The sequence below is a fragment of the Dipodomys merriami genome, unplaced genomic scaffold, assembly GCF_024711535.1.
Source record: "Dipodomys merriami isolate MVZ:Mamm:240054 unplaced genomic scaffold, mDipMer1.0.p SCAF_40, whole genome shotgun sequence".
Classification (NCBI taxonomy): domain Eukaryota; kingdom Metazoa; phylum Chordata; class Mammalia; order Rodentia; family Heteromyidae; genus Dipodomys; species Dipodomys merriami.
In genome coordinates, this window is record NW_027205604.1 from 6,615,422 (window position 1) to 6,637,745 (window position 22,324).

At 42.7% G+C, this 22,324-nt stretch overlaps 1 protein-coding gene across 2 annotated transcripts in view; it reads right to left on the reverse strand.

The window, feature by feature from the left end:
* The window catches only part of Fndc3b (fibronectin type III domain containing 3B), a 281,337-nt gene that overhangs the window by 69,984 nt on the left and 189,029 nt on the right, over window positions 1–22,324 (reverse strand). For both annotated transcript variants that reach the window (XM_069991887.1, XM_069991888.1), the window contains exons 7-9: window positions 18,739–18,797; window positions 9,233–9,384; window positions 6,688–6,747 (exon numbers count right to left, since the gene is read on the reverse strand). In XM_069991887.1, the coding sequence (XP_069847988.1) occupies window positions 6,688–6,747; window positions 9,233–9,384; window positions 18,739–18,797 (271 nt within the window). The remainder of the gene's footprint in view (window positions 1–6,687; window positions 6,748–9,232; window positions 9,385–18,738; window positions 18,798–22,324) is intronic.

The following is a 22,324-nucleotide window of genomic DNA, read 5'->3' on the forward strand; positions in this document are numbered from 1 at the left end:
TAAAATGAATCACAGAATGTTTCAGACTTGGGCAGGGATCCAGCCCAAATTTAATTTTTAAATTTTTAAATTTATTATTTATTATTTATTTTGGCCAGTCGTGGGTCTTGAACTCTGGGCCTGGGCACTGTCCCTGAGCTCTTCAGCTCAAGGATAGCACTCTACCACTTGAGCTACAGCGCCACTTCTGGCTTTTTCTGCTTATGTGGTGCTTAGGAATCAAAGCCACGGCCTCATGCATGCAAGACAAGCACTCTACCACTGAGCTACCTACCCAGCCTGAGCCTAAATTTTATCAGACCATAATTCTTCAAATGGTGGTTTACAGATTACATCAAGCTCAAGCTATGAGTGTATTGGAGTGGAGGTGTCTTTAAATATTACAGCCCAACTAGGAAGTAGAGGATACAGAAACCAACAAAAAGAGACCACCAGTCTCTAACATTCCTAACAAGAGCAACCGGCTGACATCTATAATCCTAGCACTCAGGAGATGAAGCCAGGAGGGTGCAAATCCAAGGCTAGTCTGGGCTCCATAGCAAGACCTTGACTCTAAGAAGAAAATAAATAAAAGAGAAGAGACCTTGCCACTATGGATGAAATGTCCTGCCAGGAAAACTGAATCTGGCTTGGATTAAGGCAGATTCCCTGGGAATCAGAGCGCAGGGGAATATGTTAAGCAATGTGGTTGAGAACCCAGCCAAGCTGATGTGTGGAAATTTCTACAGAACAAAAACAATGAGGGATGAAGGGAAACCTATGCACTCAAAAACACAGAGAATGGTGGCTTAAATAATTACCATCCAGACAGTATATCCCCATTCTCATCACAGAAAAAGCCAAAGCACAACTTCCATTTGAGAATGACAGAAGGGAAGGGGAAGCACCTCTCAGTTCTGAGGACATGGAGGAGTTGATCTGTTGTTTGTTCTGGGTGCGCCTGTGCTGGTGGTAACTCAGTTGACAGGTTAGAAAATAGAACATCTGGATGTCAACATCATCAGTGCCGGGGCGGGTGTGGGGCCCAGAGCTAACACAAGTATTGAACTCTCTGTGTGAGAGCTTATTCAACTGCTATCCATTTGTGACTACATCTCAAATTTTCTTCAGTTACAAAGTAAAACTTAAGTCTACATCTTGGGATTTCATTTAAAAAAAAAAGAACAACCACCACCGCTGGCTTTCTCTTAAGAACAGAAAGTTCAACGAGATTTGGCTCTTTTCCCCATACTGTGGGGAATGGAGAAGGCAGACTACAGCAATTCCCCTGCGTGGGGCAGAAGCTACACTTCACCCAGAACCTACCACTCCCCATTGTCACCCAGGACCAGGACTCCATGTGAGCCATTCCCACTCCTGTTTCAGCCATGTAGGCTTGGTGCCTCCAGGAAGCAGGCAATCCCAGTTTGCAATCCCTGGGCAATTCCCTACAATAGCAGAAATGTACACAACTAGGCTGTGTCCATGATCTTTACAAAAATGACAGGCCCCAGAAATCTATCTAGATCACAGGATAGAGAAAACAGCTGGCAAGGTGCAATCAGAAAAGGTTAGTTGTCTGAGGAGAAAGCAGTCTGGACCCAGTCAAGTTTTCTGCTGCTTTTAGAAGAGGATTACTAGCTGGGAAGGTGGCTCAGTGGTAGAGTGCCTGCCTTGCATGCATGAGGCCCTGGGTTTGATTTCTCAGTACCAAATAAGCAGAAAAAGCTGAAGTGGTGCTGTGGCTCAAGTGGTAGAGCACTAACCTTGAGCTAAAGAGCTCAGGGACAGCACCCAGACCCAGAGTTCAGGCCCACGACCAAAAAAGAATAGGATTGCTGGAATTAGAAGGAAAGCACAATTGACAGAGATACTCTGTGCCCGGGCTGGAGGAAGGGCCATACTGAGTGACTTATGGAACATGTAGAGTGGTGCTTAACCTTGAAAAGGTTATGGGTGGCTGGATATGTAGTTCAGTGGCAGAGTAGAAGCTTGGCTTGCTAAAGGACAGACAGACACACACACACACACACACACACACACACTCACACACACTCATACACACACAAAGTTCATCAGCAAAGAAAGCAAGATTTATATTTATTTGGGAAAGCAAGTGTGTTGTGTAGAGTACAATTTCACACAAGATCTGAGTGTACCATGATTTCCTGTTAATTAAAATACTGTTGTAAGTAGATAGCAACTATTTGTAACAGTAACCAGCCACAATCCCACCAGGAATTTGCACAAGCAAAGATCAATTCTTGGGAAATGATGCCATATTTTAAAGTCCCGCATTTCCCACATGATGGTGATATTTGTCCCTAGACACCCTCTGTAGCAGGAAGATCGGTAGACGGTCAATTTCTTGGTTTGAACAAATCAACAAACAGTTGAATTTCTTTTCCTTTTACCACTAGAAAATCAAATGTTTTCCTAACAATACATTATAATTATAATTTGTGTGTATGAGTGTGTGTGTGTGTGTGTGTGTGTGAGAGGGTGGGTGTGGGTGGGTGGGTGTCTGTCTGTCTGTATATCAGCACTGTGCTTAAACTCAGAGCCTTATGCTCTTGCATATTAGCTTTTTTTTGCTCCAAGCTGGCACTCTATCACTTGAGCCACACCTTAACTTCCAGCTTTTTGGTGTTAAGTAGGGTAAGAATCTCTTGGACTGGCCTCTGGGAATTTCAAAAGTACACTTCTAGCTTTCCCCCACATATCTCTAATAGCCAAGGAGCCACAGTCTCTGGTCAGCAACACCCACTGCATAGCCCAGCACTATGCTGGCCCGCCATACTTTTGGAAATATTTCATCACATAACTTTTCTGGGAAATGTCATTACATGATGTCATCTCCGGGCAACTTCTTTGACAAACTGCCTATGCTGACAGCTGGAAAACTGCTATCCATTCCATCATCTAATTCCTAATTATCCCATGATTGATAAAAATAGGAATGTTTATTGGGTGTGGTATCTCAAGACTATCATCTCCACTGTGCAGGAGGCAGGATCATGTTCAAGGCCAGCCCAGGCAAAAATTAAAATAAAAAAAAAAGTTAGCAAGAACCCATCTAAATTAACAAGCCAGGTGTAGTGGTACATGCCTGCAATCCCAACCAATATGTTGGAGGTAGCGGTAGGAGGATCATGTTCCTGGCTCAGCCCAGGCAAAAAATGTTAAGACTCTGTAAAGTAACTAAAAACATAGCTGGGACATGGCTCACATGATAAAGCACTTGCCTAGCAAATACTAGGCACCGAGTTAAAACCCCAGTAATACTGGATTTTTGAGTTAATCATTTTATATAACACATAGCACAATACCCTTTATAGAATCACTAACTACACTTTGACAATTATAAGTTGATTCTCTTTAAACACAGTATCAATTTTAAACCAAAAAAGGCAATCTCTGTAAGAACTATTTAATAAGTAAAAAAGTGACAGCTGTAATAAAATGCTACACCAAGACCCAAGACCTAAATTATTCAATCAATGTATATATCAGAGAAGGATCTAATTTCCTTCCTTGCTAGAACAGAGTTGAGTAGATTCATTAACACTGGCACACAAAACTAGCAGAGTAACACTAAGAAGACTTGAAGTGTTTCAAGATGTAATTTTGCAGGTAGACTGGCTCAAATGGCCTGGCAGATGCCCACAACACCAGCCAGCCATAAACCCCCTGCAATGCGTACAGGCTAGTTCAGGCTTCACTAAACCCAGAGGAAGAAAGAAATCAGAGCCTTTCCTGCCAAGCAACTGATCCAAGCAATGGCCAGATTCCACAACGGAATCACTCTGCCACTTAAAGATAAAACCTATCCATCCGACCATGTTAGCAGAGTAACATGTTGTGTGTGTGTGTGTGTGTGTGTGTGTGTGTGTGTGTGTGTGTGTGTGTGTGTGTGTGTGTGTGTGTGTGTGTGTGTGTGTGTGTGTGTGTGTGTGTGTGTGTGTGTGTGTGTGTGTGTGTGTCTGGGGATGGGGTGAAAATGAGGAGATGCACTATTATGAAGATACAGGATAATCTTTGAAGAAGATACAACAATCAGCGTAGGAAAAAACAGAAATAACAAATGTAACTGCAGAAGCCCTGAGACTTCATGCCATCATTTAAGATTACTGTAGGTCATAATCAAAATGTACAATTGTAAGGATCAGAAAAGCTCGGCTTTGGTATCTCCAGCCTATAATCCTAGCTACTCAGGAGACTGAGATCTGGAAGATCATGGCTGGAGGTTAGCAGGGGCAGAAAAGTCTACAATACTCCATAAAGACTCCAACTCCAATTTATCAGTAAAAAGCTGGGCTGGAAGCATGGCTCAGCTGGTGGAGCACCTGCTGTGAGCAAGAAAGCCATGCTAGAGTTTCAAGATCCTGAGTTTAGGTCCTGGTCCCTCAAAAAAAGTATTAGAAGGAAAATGTGGTCTATTTAGTGACATTAAAGACACCTCAGTTTTCTTCCATACTTCTGTGAGCTTGGTACCGGGTGATGCTTTCTAAAATTAGGAATACGAAGAAACCAGAAGTGTACACACACCTGTTCCTTGTATAGCCGGGTGGGGGTGAAACTGAGGTATTTGCACCCAGCCCTTTGAGGCCTTGTAGGTATTTCTTTAACTTTAAGATAAGTTGAGGCTCCTTTATGTGATTAAAAACTTGCATTCCTAGGATTAAGACTTAGAAAATCTTAACTACATCATTATCATCATCATCATCATCATCATCATCATCATCATCATCATCATCATCATCATCATCATCATCATCACCATCATCATCATCATCAAGAATTTTGCTTCTCTTAGTGTCAAGTAAGACACAACCCAATAGAAGAGTGGAAGAGTGGATGGTAAACAAGTTCAAAGACCCAACCCTACATCATGAAGCTCTTTTTACTTCTAAATTGTTCAAAAACTATAACAACTTCAAGAAAAAAAAAAGAAAAGAAATTTCTGTTTGTAAATATCTCACAGATTTATAACAAGTCTGCATGAATATTTGACCTGTATTTCTGATGCTAGCTTTATTATCATCTTAAATTTTTTCTTTTGTGCCAGTCCTGGGACTTGAACTCAGGGTTCTTTTGCTCAAGGGTAGCCCTCTACCACTTGAGCCACAACTCCACTTCTAGCTTTTTACTGGTCACTTGTAGATTGAGAGTCTCACGGACTTTCCTGTTTGGAATCTTGATCCTCAGATCTCAGCCTCCTGAGCAGCTAGGATTACAGGTGTGAGCTGCCAGTGCCTGGCTTATTCTCTTTATTTTTACAAATGAAAACAAGGCCAAAGCAATGTTAAAGGTTTGTATAAGCTGGTACCCTTAGCAAGGAACAAGTCCTAACCTCCAAGCTTCTTGGTGTATCCATACTCGGCAATGGCCTCACCTAACCAATTAACTTGAGTGAGTTACAAGTATTAAAACTTTTTCTCTTCCAGAAGGAAAAATAAAGTGCAAAATGAAAAGCAAAATTATCCATATAGATTGGCTTTAGGCAGGGGAAATACAAGAAATTTTAGGTTGTAGACATTTCTGTCAAGTGAGAGAATTTGTTTGAAAAAACAGTAAATTAGATGTCACCAAGCAGAGGGAGAATTTTCAATTTCTCTGTGAAGCAGAGAGCTACACCACATACTATCTGTTGGGCTGCATGCCTGTGGCATTGCATGCATGCCCAAATGAAGCAGGAGAATGCCCACATCCAGCCCCTGCTCGGTAACCAGCCCATGTCCCCAGGCCTCTTATCTGCCTGCAAGGCCAAGTGTTCACAGCACATGGCAGGAAAAGCATGACAGTCAACTGATAGTGTTCTAAAAATTTACTCTTTGTAAGGAGTCAGACAGGAAGGAATAAAGGGAGAAGAGACAAGATAGTAAATATGGGGCTGGATTTCATGGCATTTCAACTTCTTAAAAAGGATACTGGACGCTCATGAATGGACAGGAAATTAATAGAATAAACCTTGAATAAGGCAGTAACAATAAACTGTTAAAACATAAAAGATAAAAGAAAACGTATGTTAGCCATGAATAATGGATAATGTTTGTAGGATTCCTTCTATGAGGTTCCATTCTCTGTTTTGCTGTTCCATTGACTGCGTAAGAATGGTTAAGCTATTTCTATTATTATCTTAGCATCATAATTTATACGACATTGTGCAGCCTGTGTGAAGTTCATTATGTTTGAGGAAGCTAAATGACTCAAAACCTGAAGGTTTTGATTTAAACAGGAAGAAACAGTTGCAAAAATGTTCATCTAAATAGTATAATGGCTGAGTAGATGTGCTGTTTACAATGATATAAAATAATCTGTTCTTTTGTACACTGCTCTAAACTTAGTTTTAAAGCAGCACTCATGCATAAGATATTACAACCTTAACATGGGTCTGTTTTCTTGCCCTTTATTTTTTGTGCTGGTACTAGTACTTGAACTCAGGGCCTGAGTACCATCTCTGAGCTTTTTCACTCAAAGCTAGCATTCCTCCCACTTGAACCACAGCTCCACGTCTGGCTTTTCTTATGAACTTTTTTGCCCAGCCTGGCTTTGAACCGTGATCCTCAGATCTCAGCCTCCTGAGTAGCTAGGATTACAACTTAAGCCAACAGTGCTTTGCTTCCACAGCAGGCTTTCAAAGGAGTCGCATGGTTGACCCCAGTGACCTGGTTCCCCAGTACAGCTAGCTGCTGGGTCCTGACTCACCTCACATGATAATCAGTCGCTGGTCTGAGATCTTTCAGGTTGCATCCCAATTCTTCTCCACTGCAAAGAGAAACATTTGTTAATTAGTAACACCTGCGTGGAAAGTAAATCAGGCTTTGGGATGCCAGAGCTACTGCGTCTCCACCATAAACCAGGAATGAGCTTTCTTATTTGCTCTTATTATTCTCTTAGGACTTGAAAATGAGGTTGCTTTTAATGATGCATGCTAGATATGGAAAATGACATGGCCAACATACTAATAAAACACCAAAGCATCTTGCCACTTTTCTAAAGACAAAAGTGGGTAAGCAGGCAAATAAATATGTATGTAAATAAATAGCTACACCAATTCTCAATTAGTTAGCTCCAAGACTCCAAGGTTCCAAATCATCTGGACTTAAACTCCCTCAGCAACGGACTGTTGATGAAGTCACAGACTACTTCTCTCACACACCAATTCACCAAAGATAATGAAACCATTTACGTAATCAAAAGGAACAACCAAACTGACACTTAAGTATGTGAAAATTAATGCAAAAAGGAAGCTGAGCATGGTGATGCATGCTTATAATCACAGCAAAGAGGCTGAAATAAAAGGATCATGAGTTTGAGGCCAGCTTGGGTTACATAGCAAGACTCTCTGGGAAAACAAAACAAAAGAAAACAAAACAAAAAAACCCCAAACTTTCCCTCAAAAGGTAAAGAGGGTGCACACAGACATAATTTATTTTCTATTCTGTCAAAATGTCAAAAGACAAACAAACACTGTGGACATGATCCAAATAAAACAAAGTTAAAAAGACAGCTAGATGCCATCTGTGACCAGACTGAATGCTGTCCTAAACAAAATGCTTTCACAATTTTCTAAGTAATAGTCATTCTGCACGTCAGCCAAGAAAACTGAAAAATGGATCATAGATTAAAGTATAATACCAATGTACATTTAGTTTTTTAAGAGAATACTTTTCTGAGAAAATATACCAAAATATTCAGCAGCATTTTTATAAAATGACAGAGGAGAGAGAAAAAAAAGGAAAAAGGCAGGTGTTCAAATGGTAGACAGTAAAATCTTAGCAACCAGTAACTATGGGTACAATGTAGGTTTGTGTCTTCATCATTCTATCTGTGCAATGTTTCCTGAGTGTGAAATTCTAATTAGACTGTGTATCTAACTCTGATTTTTCAAAATAAAACATGGCTGTGAGGGAGAGTAGTGAGGCTTTTATTTGCATCACAGTGGACAATTTCTGGATGACAGATTCTCTCAGGGGTAGGGTCCGCTTCAGCATGGAGGGTAGGCTGTGGAGATCTACAGCAGAGGCCAGAAGGAAGGCCAGGAGATGGTGTGTGGATATTCTGGAGGAGACATCATTGCAGAGTAGGAAGTGAGGAGGTAGTGGCCAAGGGCAGTTCCTTCCTCACTCTTCCTCTTCTCTGGGTCCAGAGAATGCTCTCCACTGGGCAGAGAGGAGACAGTGTAGTGACATGGCTGCAAGGTGAGACTAAAGCCAACACCTGTGGTGGAGACAGACTGGCTCATGCGAGCTAGGTACTTGGTGTGGGCATCTTTCTAGGGGCCCCACTGGGAGGGCATAGTATTAAAGAAGCCTGATTTCCTGATGTGCAAATAGCAACCTTCTGGAGCCATCCCAAAGAAGGACTTGACCTTCACATTTTTACCCTGTTAACAACACAGGTATAAATCATTTGGACAGCTTACATGTGGGAGTCCATAAAACAGAAAGGCTGCTCCCCTTCTTCTACAGGCGAAACTTCTGATCACTTAAGAAAGCCTTTGAACAAACTGCTTTAAAGTACCTCTTAGAAGAAACAGTGTAAGGAGTAGTTGAAATAGAAGCAAAAAATGTATTGCAGAATTTTTTAAATGAAAACTATACGAAAGATTGGTGCTAAAGAGTTAAATGATCATAGAGTTGCTTAATGTATATAAAAGTCAGACTTTTTTTTTGCCCTGATGGACATTATTGGAAAATTTGTTTGAAAATTAATTTCATTAATATGATGCTGACATCTAAGAAAGCTAAATGATTTATTTTAGCAATAAGAAGTAACTCTATACTACTAATTTGATTAATGATTAGACAAAATTAATTCTTGACATAATTATTCATTCTGTGTGTGTGTGTGTGTGTGTGTGTGTGTGTGTGTGTGTGCGCGCGTGCACATGCACACATGTGGGTGCACACTACTATTGGGGTTTGAACTTAGACTCATATGCTTGCTTAGCCTTTTTGCTCAAGGCTGGTGCTCTACCATTTGAGCCATACCTCAATTGGAGATAAGGAATCTCCCAGACTTTCCTGCCCGGGAGGGTTTTGAACTGGAATCCTCAGATCTTAGCCTCCAGAGTAGCTGGGATTGCAGGTGTGAGCCTCTAGTGTCCATAATTATTCATTCTTAAAAAGAACTATTTAAATGAAGAATTGCAAAGCCTGAAACTTTTTTCCCTTGCTTCATATTTTTCTTCAATGATTCTAACATTGAGGCTTAGCAGCTAAGAAAAACACTTGAGAGGAGGCACTACCTGTAAATGATCTTGTATTTTCCATCTCGTCCTTTGTCTGATAAGGCAACTTCATAACTGTAGGGGAAGGACAGGCCGCTGTGGGGACCACAGGAAAGTCCTACAGGAGGAGCCCAAGACAGCACCACCGCTCTCGCCTGGATGTTCGACACCTGAGGGTTAGAAAAACATGGCTTAGAAGAAGTCAAATTATCTTACATGGATGATCACACACTTCCTTCTTCGATGGAGAAGGTGTTTGTAATCATTACTAATGGTGTAAAATGGCCAAGTGAATTTCTGACAAGCAACTGTAATTAAGAAAGAAATTCTATATGGTGTGCTTTCGTCTAAGTGTTGGTGTTCAAAACATGGTCCCTGAAATGTGTGGCATTAGAATGCAAAGGTTCACTCAAGTCCAGTAGAATTCACTTAGTCCTTTCAGTAAGTAACAATAACCAGCCATGCCTGCTGTCAAGGTAAAACGCTGAGTATGAAATTCAATCGTTTCAGGTTAGCCACTGAATTCTGTGGAAGGAGCCTTGTCTACAGGCTCTTCCTATGGGCCTTCAAGCCTTACTCAGTGTCCAATAATCCTTTGATGCTAACATCAGTCAAACCATGTTCCCTTGGTCAGACTCCCAGAGGAGCTCATATATGGGAAACTGGAACCCAGGAACAGCACATGAGAAGACAGAAATAAGTGTGGAAGTAGAGATCTCATCTCTCTAAGCTCTAATTTTTCTTTTTGTACCAGTCCTGGGGCTTGAACTCGGGGCTGGGTGCTCCTTTTGCTCATGGTTAGTACTCTACCACTTCAGCCACAGCCTCACTCTGGCTATTTTTGTGTGTGACTAGAGAAACAAGTCTCACAGACTTTACTGCCTGGGCTGACATCAAACCATCATCTTCAGATCTCAGCCTCCTAAGCAGCATGAGCCACAGGCATGGGGCTCTAAGCTCTACTTTTATTCTTTTAGTTTTAGCCTTCACCTAAGACTTCCCTCGAACAAATTATCCTGAGACTTTTTGATATATGATATATATATATATATATTTTATATATGTGTGTGTGTGTGTGTGTGTGTGTGTGTGTGTGTGTGTGTGTGTGTGTGTGTGTGTGTGTGTGTGTGTGTGTGTGTGTGTGTGTGTGTGTGTGTGTGTGTGTGTGTGTGTGTGTGTGTGTGTGTGTGTGTGTGTGTGTGTGTGTGTGGTTTTTAATTTTTTTTTTTTTGCCAGTTCTGGGACTTGAACTCTGGGCCTGGACACTAGGCTTTTTTTGCTCAAGGTGAGTGCTCTAAGCACTGGAGCCATTGGACCACTTCCGGCTTTTTTTTGAGTAGTTTATAGGAGATAGTCTCATGGAGTCTCTTGCCCATGCTGCCTTTGAACTATGAGCTGCACATCTTACCCTCTTGAGTAGCTAGGATTACAGGCGTGAGCCATGAGAGCCCAGCCTACATAGGCTGACTTTTGGGCCACTCTCAGCTCTGGTCTGAGGCATGTTCCATCACTCAGTCAGCCTCCCACTGCTTGGGGAGTTGTGGCAGCGTCCTGTAGTAGTCTGCTCCATAGCTGACCTGCCTGTCCTTCCCCCAGTTCCTGCCTCAGTTGCCTGCTTCTGAGCCTAGAGACCTCCAAAGCTCCAGGTTCATGAAGTGTCTGAATTGACCTTCCAGATCCCCAATCAGAAATGATAGAGATTTGCTTTGTGTTCTGGCCACATTTTCCCAGGACTAATATCTGATGCTTGCTTCATTGCACAAAGCATGACATTTTTGTAGACAGAATTATTATTTGTATTATCGTTTGCACATAGAACTCCTTATGTTTGTCAGTGTATTTGCTTAATTCTTTAATATATGAACCAGTAAGCCTGAGGTACTTAGTGTTATGCTTGATTTTCAACTTAAGAAGATGTTATGCTTTGAAGAGTTCTGTTTGAAATTTTAAAAAGGAGGCTGATGGGATATTGGGAAGACATTCACCAGGTGACAAATGGCTGCTTTTCAGGATTCCAACAACCAAGAATGAATGTATCAGCATTGATTTCATGATTTATGGTAGAAAACAGCATTATGTCACAAAACAGCTCAGCCATGTGCTAGTGCTCTAGATACCAAACACAGATCCATAAGTCACCACCCTTCAAGCTTGGCTTTTTTCACCAGCTCCTGCTGATATACTTACTATTACTATTGTTGTTAATGGTGCCAATACTGGGGCATGAACTCAGGGCCTGAGTTCTATCCCTTAGCATTTTCTCTCAAGGCTGATGCTTTACCACTTGAGCCATATCTCCCCTTCCAGCTTTTAGGTGGTTAATTGGAGATAAGAGTCTCATGGACTTTCCTACCCTGGCTGGTTTTTCAAACCACAATCCTCAGATCTCAGCCTCCTGAGTAGGATTATAGGTATGAGCCACAGGTGCCTGGTCGGATTTCCTCTCCCCTCTCCCCCAAAACAGAACCTTTGCTTATTCTTTCTGTGAACACAGGCACCTAACAGCTGGAGCATCAGCGATGACAATGTCTACCTTTTCTCTGGAGCTCTCTGGGGACTCTGCAGCATTTCTGAAGGACAGTGGTCTATGAACACCACTCAAACTAGGCATCATGCTTCCAGAGCCCCCACTTAGGCTTCTCCCCCACCCCCACCCACCCTTCCATGACTCCCAGCCTTGAGCTTCCCTACGTCTATCCCTGACATCCTGAGGATGTGGCTCACTTCTACTTGAAGGCTGACATTACAGAGTCTTTCCAGAGAACATCAGCTGGGAGAGAAGGCTCAGTGCCCAGTCTATTTACTCCAGTATCCTGGGAAGTGAACTGTGAGATTCAGAAGACAGGCTCAAGCTGCTCAGAGCAGCACCATCACCTGAGCCTGACATCACACAGCACTCTACGCCTAAACTTTCTCAGCATCTGTGAGCACTGAAGCAAAGCAGGCAATCTCAACCATCCTGGCTGCTAACTTACTCCCCCCCACCTCCCAAAGAAAGGTTAGCAGCCACAAGACTGACTTGCTAGTATGTAACTAACTGGCATAACAGGAAGTCAATATCCTTTGTAACAGTGATGACTTCCAGATCCAGTATGGCTTCGACACACTGACACTTGTTTTTTGTATTATGATACAAGTGCATCTATGGGAGGTGACGAGTGTAAATGTATAAAGGGGGTATTTAAACTGCTTTTAAGTAACTAGAGGCATTTATAAAATTGGTCTCTACTTCTGATCACATGCTAATTAGAAATTAGGTTTGTCTATGCGACTATTAAAAGCAGATCGCAAATATGTGTGTGTGTGCATAAGTGATAAATCTGCATTCTCACATAGACACTCAGTATGTAGTCCTTGCCTCTCTCTTTCCCCAGTCTCTTCTGTTCATCACACTATTTAGTACTATTCTGTAGGAAATCATGATTTTTATGCTCACCATTTTTCATATAGAAATGATATGCACTATTGGGATCAGAAAAATTTTTTTTTCTCTTCATAGATAGTAACTTGTTACTGTTTACCCCAGCCCCCCCCTTTTTTTTGTCAGCCGTGAGGCTTGAACTCTGGGTCTGAGCACTGTCCCTCAGCTCTTCAGCTCAAGGCTAGTGCTCTACCACTTGAGCTACAGCATCACTTCCAGTTTTCTGGTGGTTTATTGGAGATAAGAGTTTCACAGACTTTCCTGCCTGGGCTGGCTTTGAACCAAGATCCTCAGATCTTAGCCTCCTGAGTAGCTAGGATTATAGGCGTGAGCCACCGGCACCTGGCATCACTGTTACCCCTTTTGAACTACTGCTTGGCACATTAGCACTTTCTGGATTTTTGGCCTTTGGGTTCAGCCACGTTAGGGGGCCCCTGGATCTGATCACAGAGAAGTTAAGGAAGTGTCACCCTAGAGATAGGGGTCTTCAAATCTGAAGTCATCCACCACAAGGAATCACATCACAAAGGAAAATAAATGAGAAAGGAACAGGTCAAATAAAAAGGCATACTCGAATCTAAAAATTTCTGAATCATCTGCTTCTATACTCCTCATGTGCTGAGAGTCTTGGATTGGTTCCCAGGGCCAATGCTGCTGTTTATCTTTCACGAAACTGCTTCTTGGGGGGAAGTATTCCTTCTCAGATCATACTCTGGAACCAACAAACAAATTGTTTCTGCAAGCTAAACATGAGTGCATGAGAATGCAGGGCCACTACTCCAGGTTATGTTTATTTACATCTTCGAAATCAACAGCCCACCAGGATGAGAGAGGCCACCTTCAGTGATATGGCCCGAGGAGGTCAGACTACAGGAGGCTGAAAGTGATGTTCATGCTGATAAATCTGAGCTGATTCTTCTGCTACAGCACTCAGTGGATACCCTGGGAAAGCTACAGTCCAGGACAAAAGGCCAGTATGGCATATACTGTTTTAGTGCAATTGGCTATGCATCTGTGTATTTACAGTGTCTGGGGCTCTGAACAATTAAGTCAATCTTGACTCACTTAGTTGTTCAGAGAATTGAATTGTATAAACAGGATTGAATTGACTTGTTTGATTCAAGGTGCCCACATTGTCCCATAAAGATGACTAGAATCCACAAGTCACCTGCAAAACCTCAAAGAAAAGGACAAGTCTTTTATTTAGAGAGGGAACCAGATGTGCCTGAAAGAAAAAAAAAAAAAAGATCAGAAAACTAATGACCCATTTTACAACGTATGTCTGTTGTCTTCTGCAGAGTGATGCCTTTCCCAGAATTCCACAGTGTGACAGGGTGTCACACTTTGCTTAAGGAAATGGTATAAGTATTCCACGGAATACAGAATCTACTTCTCAAACTTCCCAGATCCTTCCATGCAATATTTATTTTCCTACCCTTCAAAGATGAGAAATCTGAAGCATGGGGAGGTAGTTAATAGCTGTGCTCATGTCTGAGGCCTGACTGGCCAATTGTGAACACAGGTCCTTCCCCTCCCTGTGGTGGCCTGGCACTCTGGTGCTAGCATTCCTCTGTGCTGGCTGAGCAGGAGGTCTTGATGCCTGCTAGCCTTCAGGCATTTGTCCCACCTGCCAAAGCCAGCCACAGACACTGAAGTCTGCCACATGTTTATTAGGCAACATCTGATAGGGCTTCACTATGGGCCAAGGACAGTGTTAGGCAGTAGGGTCTCAAAGATAAGTAAGCCACAGTCATGACTAAGAACTTTATAAAGATGGAGTAGGAGACAGGGAAAGAGGAAGGGGAGAGGAAAAAAAAAAAGAGATGCTTAGCCAGAGGAGGTTTACAAGGAATGCAGAAATAAGATAAGCATGAATGACAGATAAAGTATGAAAGTATGCAGGGCATCTTCTGCTCCAGAGACATCCATCCCCTATGCCCAGGAACCTGTGAGTCTATGTATTACCCTGCAAATAATAAGGACTCTGCAGATACACTTAGAGCAAGGATCTTGTGATGTGGAGATTATCCTGCACTACCTACGCAGATCCACAGTGATCACAAAAATCCTATGTGCATAGGAGGGAGGCAGGAGTTAGAGGGACAGACAGGTCAACTGAAGTGGAGTGAGGGGTAAGAATGATAAGTTTAAGGCAGAAGGGGCCATAGGCCGCTGAATGTATGATATCCTTTACTTCCGAAAGTAAAAGAGCCTTGCTCATCCCTTCATGCTAGCTCAAGCAAGACCCATTTTGGACTTCATACCTTCCAGAACTGTAACATAATTTTGATTATTGTTGTTTGGTGCCAATGTTGGGGCTTGAGCACTGTCCTTTAGCCTTTTCACTCAAGGCTGGCACACTATCACTTGAGCCACAGTTCTACTTCCAGCTTTTTGCTGGTTAACTGGAGATAAGAGTGTCAGAGACTCTCTGGCTTGGCTGGTTTTGAACTGTGATTCTTAGATCTAAGCCTTCTGAGTAGCTGAGATTACAAGTGTGAGCAACTGTTACCCAGCAACTTAAATTGCTTTTAAGCCATTTGATTTGCAGCTATTTGCTCTAGCAACAATAGGAAACTAACATAGTTGGGCAAGGAGCGAAGTTGTGTTAATTATGTGCAAAAGTAGAAAACATAAATTAGCACAACACTCATAAATCCTTCATAGTTGTGACTGCCTTCAGAGGGTATCTTGGCTACATCTACACTGCCATCCCACCTGACCCAAAGGGCAATGAGCTTGCGTTTCTCAGCACAAGCTAAGAAGCAAATGGATCCCAGCACTGACTTCCAACCAGGTGACTTCATTTATATGAGAGTGATTAAAAGGTAAGATGCAGGACTGGAAAGGTAGCTCAGTGGTAGAGTGCTTGCCTTGCATTCAGGAGGCCCTGGGTTTGATTCTTCAGCACCATATAAGCAGAAACAGCTGGAAGTGGTGCTGTGGCTCAGGTAGTAGAGTGCTAGCCTTGAGCTGAGGGACTGCACCCAGGCCCAGAGTTCAGGCCCCACAATCAACAACAACAACAAAAAGGTAAGATGTAAGCCCAACACTCTGTTAAAAAGAGCGTTAGAAGGCTGGGAATGTGAGTTAGTGGTAGAGTGCTTGCCTTGCATGCATGAAGCCCTGGGTTTGATTTCTCAATACCACATAAACAGAAAAGGCCAGAAGTGGCGCTGTGGCTCAAGTGGTAGAGCGCTAGCCCTGAGTACAGAGAGGCTCAGGGACAGTGCCCAGGCCCTGATTTCAAGCCCCAGGACTGGCAAAAAGAGCACTGGATCGTAGCGCTGGTCTCTCCTCATCTACAAGTTTTTCAGCTTGTCTCCCGCAATCCTAGGTAACATGTTGCTTATGCAACAAGATTAACGAATACCCTTAGTAGTCCTAATATTCAATGTACATATGAGAAAATGAAACAAGGTAAGTTAATGGGATGGGTGGGGTTGGGAAAGATGGGGGAGACTGACGGAAGGGGTGACATTGACCAAGATGCATTGTACTCACGAACATGTGTTCAGTCATAACCCCTAGATATAACTACTTAATTTTAAAAATAAAATTAAAAAAAGAAGATCCTTGGCATAGTATTATTTCTACTGACTAAACCATGCTCATACGGAAATGGTATCTTTTGCTTCCACTTCTAACCTCCCAAGCCATTTTGGAAATTTGGGACAGGGCAGTGAATAGGGTCAGTGTTTTGCCCATGTAAGCTGGCTAGTCCCCAGCACAGGCTGCTGCTCTGTGGCATTTACCAGAGTAACCCACCAAGGATAGCCTTCGCCCAGTTGCTGTGTCATGGTCAATCAGATTCAGGTATGTGCAAATACACTGGCAGTGAAAATAAGACTCATAGAATCTGATACATAAAGTCAGATCCCCAATTAATTCCTTCATAATGAGAAACAAAATGCTCGGATAGGTGAGACAGTACTATCAACAGACCGCATGGACTATTTCCCTTGGTTTCCCAGAGAAGTCAACTTCTCAAAAGGCTACTGAGTAGGCACTGAATGAGAATGCTGATGGTTAGCTATATGACGCTGAGACTAAAGATCTCCACTGAGCTCTGGCCAGCCAGCTCTTCATGATGAGGACATTGCTGTTGGGTTAGGCTGGCCTGGGTACCACCAGCATCTATCTCTTTCTTTGGCCAAACAATCCTAGTTTCTAGGTGTTACAGATGAAAATACTCAGATGACAATCCTACCATATTTTACCTTCCACCAGAGCCATAAAGTCTATCTATCTGCCCTGCTCTCAAGATGATGCTGAGTGAAGAAACAGGACCAATGCAATGAAATATTGCTTTTATCTTACTAGAATCTCAGAATGGAGGTTGTGCAGTAAAGAAGCGAGCGGGAACACCTGCCTGCGTGCACCGTATGCACTGTGTGCACAGCCCCGAGACAGGGCAAGAAAGCTCCGTGAGGAAGGACCTCAGGGATGATGTTGTCTGCTTTCCTTCTCTGACTTTGCTTCCTCTATTTTCGTTATGGAGTATTCTTCTTGCTGTGCTACATACGATGAGCTTTCTCAATGATTCTGCTCCGAACCCTTTTCATACTGCCTTCCAGCCTGGGCATCTATGAGTGGTCATTCCTATATCTGTGGTCCTCCTGTCCACTGCAGCTGCCCACGATTCTTAGGAAACTAGCTCAATATGACTAAGGATGGCACTGAAACCACAAAAGGGAACTAGAAGGCCAGGCACTGGTGGCTCAAGCCAGTAATCCTTGCTACTCAAGAGGAACAGATCTGAGGATCTAGGTTCAAAGCCAGCCGGGACAGGAAGGTCTGAGACTCTTAACTTGAATTAACCAGCAAAAAGCCAGAAATTGTGTATCTACTGGTAGAATGCTATGTCTTGAGCACAAAAGCTTATGGACAGTGCTTAGGCCTAAGACTTAGCACAAAACAAGAAACACCTAGAGATGAACTTCACTTAGAGGGCTACAGATAACTGGAAAAGACAGAAGTAATACACTGGAGACCATGGCAGAGATGAATAAAGTCAGAGCCCAGTGCATGTGGCTTCAGTACTAGAGGCCCTTAGTCCTATGAGGATGTGGATAATAATTGAAACTGGAAGCCATGACATACAGTATCTCTAACACTTCCAGAATCATCTCTACGGTGGGTCTAATACTTGCCCCTCCTTAATTCATCCAAATTCTGACTCTTTGTGAGAACCACAGGAGGAGATTACTAATAGTATTTCTTGCTCCAACTCATCTGCATTCTGAGCATTCTAAAAATGTGGCCCTGATTACTGAACACCTCTGTTCAGAGTCCTCAGTGGGAGCCCATTCTTTTCCAAAGGAAGCTCAGAATCTTCAACTCTACAACAAGGTCTCATTCCTTCACAAACACACTTTCTCTCCCCTTCCCTCCCCCCCACCAACACACTCCTGCTTTTAGGTTTAGTCAAACTCAACTATGCACCCTGAGGCATGGCTGAACTCTCCTTAGAAAGCCTCAGTATTCAAAACACATGAAGAATCAAGGTCTCCAACTCAGCTAGAGAACATTCCAGAGAATGCTGGCTCTGTACATCTCAGAAGAAAGGTGGAATCAACATTCTGGAATTTTCACTTGAATTTCAAAGCACCTGGCAAAATCCAACTGAAAACCAAACAGTATCAATACTCATAACAGCAGTTTTCCTGTTGCTGAGCCCAATGCCCCGAGCTTGTATATCTCGGCTAATATTTATATATCTTTTTCCCCCCCAGGATTTACCTGGAAAAAAAAACACTTGGAATTTTTGAGGTTTTATAAATTTACTATTGCTGCATTTACTCAGGTAAAAGGAAAACTGCTCTGTAGACTCAAGAAATTTTTTTTTAAATGTATCCTAAATGTGAGAGAATATCCAACTGTATCCAGATCCCGAAATAAAGGAAGCATTTCACCACAGAATACCCTTCTTCTATATTTTCATGTACCATTAATAACTGATGGCAATTTCACAGTTTATAAATAATCCTCAGTGGGAAATGGTTCTTTTGCTTACTTACTGTGCTTACTTACACACACACACATACACACACTCACACTTGAAATAAAGCATCTTTTGTGCTGAAAAATCCAGAAGACATACCTGTGGTTTCTCTATCCCGGAAAGAATGTCTTGAACCTTCTTTACTTCCAACTCATATTCTGCATTGCAACAAAGGAAAAACAAAACAGGAAAAATAATACCATTAGAAAGAAGTAAGGTTGTTGTTGACTTCCTTTCCCCATGGCCTTGCCTAAGGCTGTCACCAAGTCAGTTACCTTTCACCAGAAATTTTTGGCATCAAAATCCTGATAATGTAAGTGGCACTGTGGCTCAAGTGGTAGAGTGCCGGCTTTGAGCTGAAGAGCTGAGGGACAGCGCCCAGGCCCAGAGTTCAAGCCTAGCCCCATGACCGACAAAAATAATGATATTAATAATAATAAGCACTTGGAATTGGCACCATTCTACGCTTTAACCTGGCTCAGTTGTTAAAGAGAAGAGTTTCTGCAGGTTCTCATGCCTGTAATTTTAGCTACTCAACAGGCTGAGATCTGGGGATTGAGGTTCAAAGCCAGCCCAGACAGGAAAGTCCATGAGACTCTTACCACCCATTAATCAGCAAAAAGCCAGAAGTGAAGGTATGGCTCAAGTAGTAGAACACCATCCTTGAGTAGAAAAGCTGAAGGAAATCACCTAGGCCCTGAGTTCAAACTCCAATACCAGCATTTAAAAAAAAAAAATTAAAAAGCTCTCCAAGTATGAATCCGCAAGATTAGATACTCAATATAGTGTCTGAAAGAATGAAGAGTTAAGGAGCATGCTTTGTTCCAGAAAACCAGAAGCTTCCCCTACCACCCTGCCTCCATGTCCAGATGACAGGAGAGTGCCCATGCTTTGCTATGCCCCAATTCAAGCAGAATGGGCTCCTGACAAGAGTCAGAAATACAAGTGAAAGATGGTAGGATAAAACCACTTCCAAGAAGAGATCAAGGTTTTCCTTGTCCCTCTGCCTTTGATGACAATAACAAGAGCGGACACGTTCTGAGCACCCAGGTGTATGCTGGTCAAGGAACCCCCACTCCTTGCTCTGCCCCTTTCTCCAGCAGAGGTGAGGGCTGAGGTCCATTTTCCACTGGGTAATGCTTGTAGGGGTCTTGTTGACTGAAGAATGAAGGAGGAAAATAAGACTCCTAGCAGATGTGATTTCCCCAGGGCTACAAGTCTAATAAACGGTCTCAAAGCAAGTAGAAACGCTGACTGTATCCTAATGAATTAGCAAACATCTGGAAGTTATAAAGGACAAGGTGTATGTATGTGTGTGAAAGGGGAGGGGGAGAGCAAGAGAGCAAACACTGGCTAATTCTGGTGACTGTCACTGAGAAGAAGGAGGAGAGCTTCTATGTCCCCTAAAATAGGTTTGCATTGGTTTTATTTTTTCTTATTTTTTTATTAACTTTGGAAAAAAATTACCAAGTACATGGACCAAAAAGCTCTGGGGAGAATGCATTTATTTTTAAAGGGAGACTAAGCAAAAGTGGGTCATGAGTCTCTTCTTACTTGACTTGTCAAATAAACACATGATTCTGAAAAGATCAGCGATATGAAGGGCAGGAGTGGGAGGAGGGGCTGAAGGATGGGCGGTTACCGTCTCCCATGCTGCTGGATCAGGACATACTGGGCATTAGACAGGAGTTCTGCCTTTTTTTCATGGATCTAATTACAAAAACTGGACAAGAGGGGGGAGAATTGCATTTATGCCGTATTTACTTAATGCTTTTCCATTTGGGTCCTCTCTGTAAGCTAAGAGGGTAAAAAAGGAAATAAATCCCAGGAATATAATTTGTACAACCAAGACTGAAATAAAATCTGTTTAACTGACCTAAAGAGAAAATTACAGGAAGTAACATAAAAAGTTCTCACATGAAAACTAAGCATCTGGAATGAAAATGTCAACATTCACAACTCTACTACCTTAATTATGAGTGAACTGAGTCTCTGACCTCCCATCACTACACACAGTCAATCAATGATCATCCTTTGGTGAAGTAAGTAGCTTTAGAGCTCATCTCCATGGATGGAGGTTCCATCAGAGTAGCCACAGTCCTTCTGCTTGTGAGCATACCCTCTCTCTGTTTCTGTGTCTCTCTCCCTCCCCTTCCCCTACACATAGTGGGCAAAAAAAAGAGTAAAAAAGGAAGAACAGCTAATCCCCTCCCAAAATAATGAAGAAATTGGAGAGGAACTAGTGTAGTGGAGATTTGCTTTAGGACAGCTTCCTCTCTGTTGAAGAACTTGGCCTGTGCCATCTGAACAAGAGCTGTCCTAGCTTGGGGACAGAAATGAAAGGCACCAGTGCAAGGTCACAGGGCTTCCCCACAGAACGGAATGGATTCGCTATGGAGCGAAGCGAGTCTTCCTGAGTTCACAGGCCAATCTTGGAAACCAACTTTACATGTCTTTCTCCTCACAGTGAAACTGCTATGGAGTAAGCAAACAGAGCAAAACCATTCTTCTCTCTGCTTCAATTTTGTTGGCAGCTGGCTGGCTAGATGGATATGACACCTACCTTCAAGTGAGTGGGAAAAAAGTCATGATATTCAATGTGTGTATATGAAAATGGAACTGCAACCTGAAGGAATGGGTGGAGTTAGGAGAGGTGGGGAGAATGATGGAAGGGGTGACATTGATCAAGATGCATTGTACTTACACACTGACATGTGGAATTAAAACTCTTAGAAGGAAGGAAGGAAAGCAAGAAAGCAAGAGGAAGGGAGGGAGGGAGAGAGGAGAGAAATAGAAAGCAAGACAGAAATAAAGAGGAAAAGGAAGGAAGGAAGGAAGGAAGGGAGGGAGGGAGGGAGGGAAGGAGGGATGGAGGGAGGGAGGGAGGGGAGGGAAGAAAGGGAGGGAGGGAGGGAAGAAAGAGAGAGGGAGGGAGGGAAGGGAAGGGAAGGGAAGGAAGAGGAAGGGAGGGAAGGGAAGGAAGGAAAGAAGCGTTTTCCTGCAAAGGAGTCTAGCTCATGGGTAAATGCAGGATACCAGGCTCTAAAGAAAGCTTCATCCAGAGAAGGCACACGCTGTTTTGCAGACACAGGCCCCCTCTAGAGGTGGGACCTTTTTTTTTGAAGTAATAAATACAAAAAAATGCTCAATGCACTGAGAAGCCATCTGTTTAGAAATATCAAGAAAGAAGAAAGTGGGGCTCAGCTCATCTTTCCTCCTCCCAAAACAAAGCCCCTACCCTGAAAACAAAGCAAAGGAAGGTAAAAATAAAACTATACAAGCAAAGCAAATACAGGAGGGAGAGCCCAACCCCCAAACCACACACATATGAAGATGATGTGTCATGTGAAACCTAAACTTTCCATAAATAATGGTTTTCATATTTGCTCCAAAAAGAAGTGTCAGGTTCAGACTGTTTGAATAACTGCAAGGTCTAAACTCATTAAAATATCCCCTTCTGTAAACACAAGTTTCTTCTTTGGTTGGTTTCACATTTTTTCCTTCTTAGCAAACATTTGCTCTTAGCTATAGAACGGACTCAGGGTTGTGAGAGTACCTTCATTCCAATGGCATGACAGCAGGCTGGCTTAGCCCCGAACCTTCTTCCTAATTCACATCCCCAGGCTCCTGGGCAGATACTTCCCTCATAACATCACATGGCGTGCTCAGATTGGCCAGCGGCCTG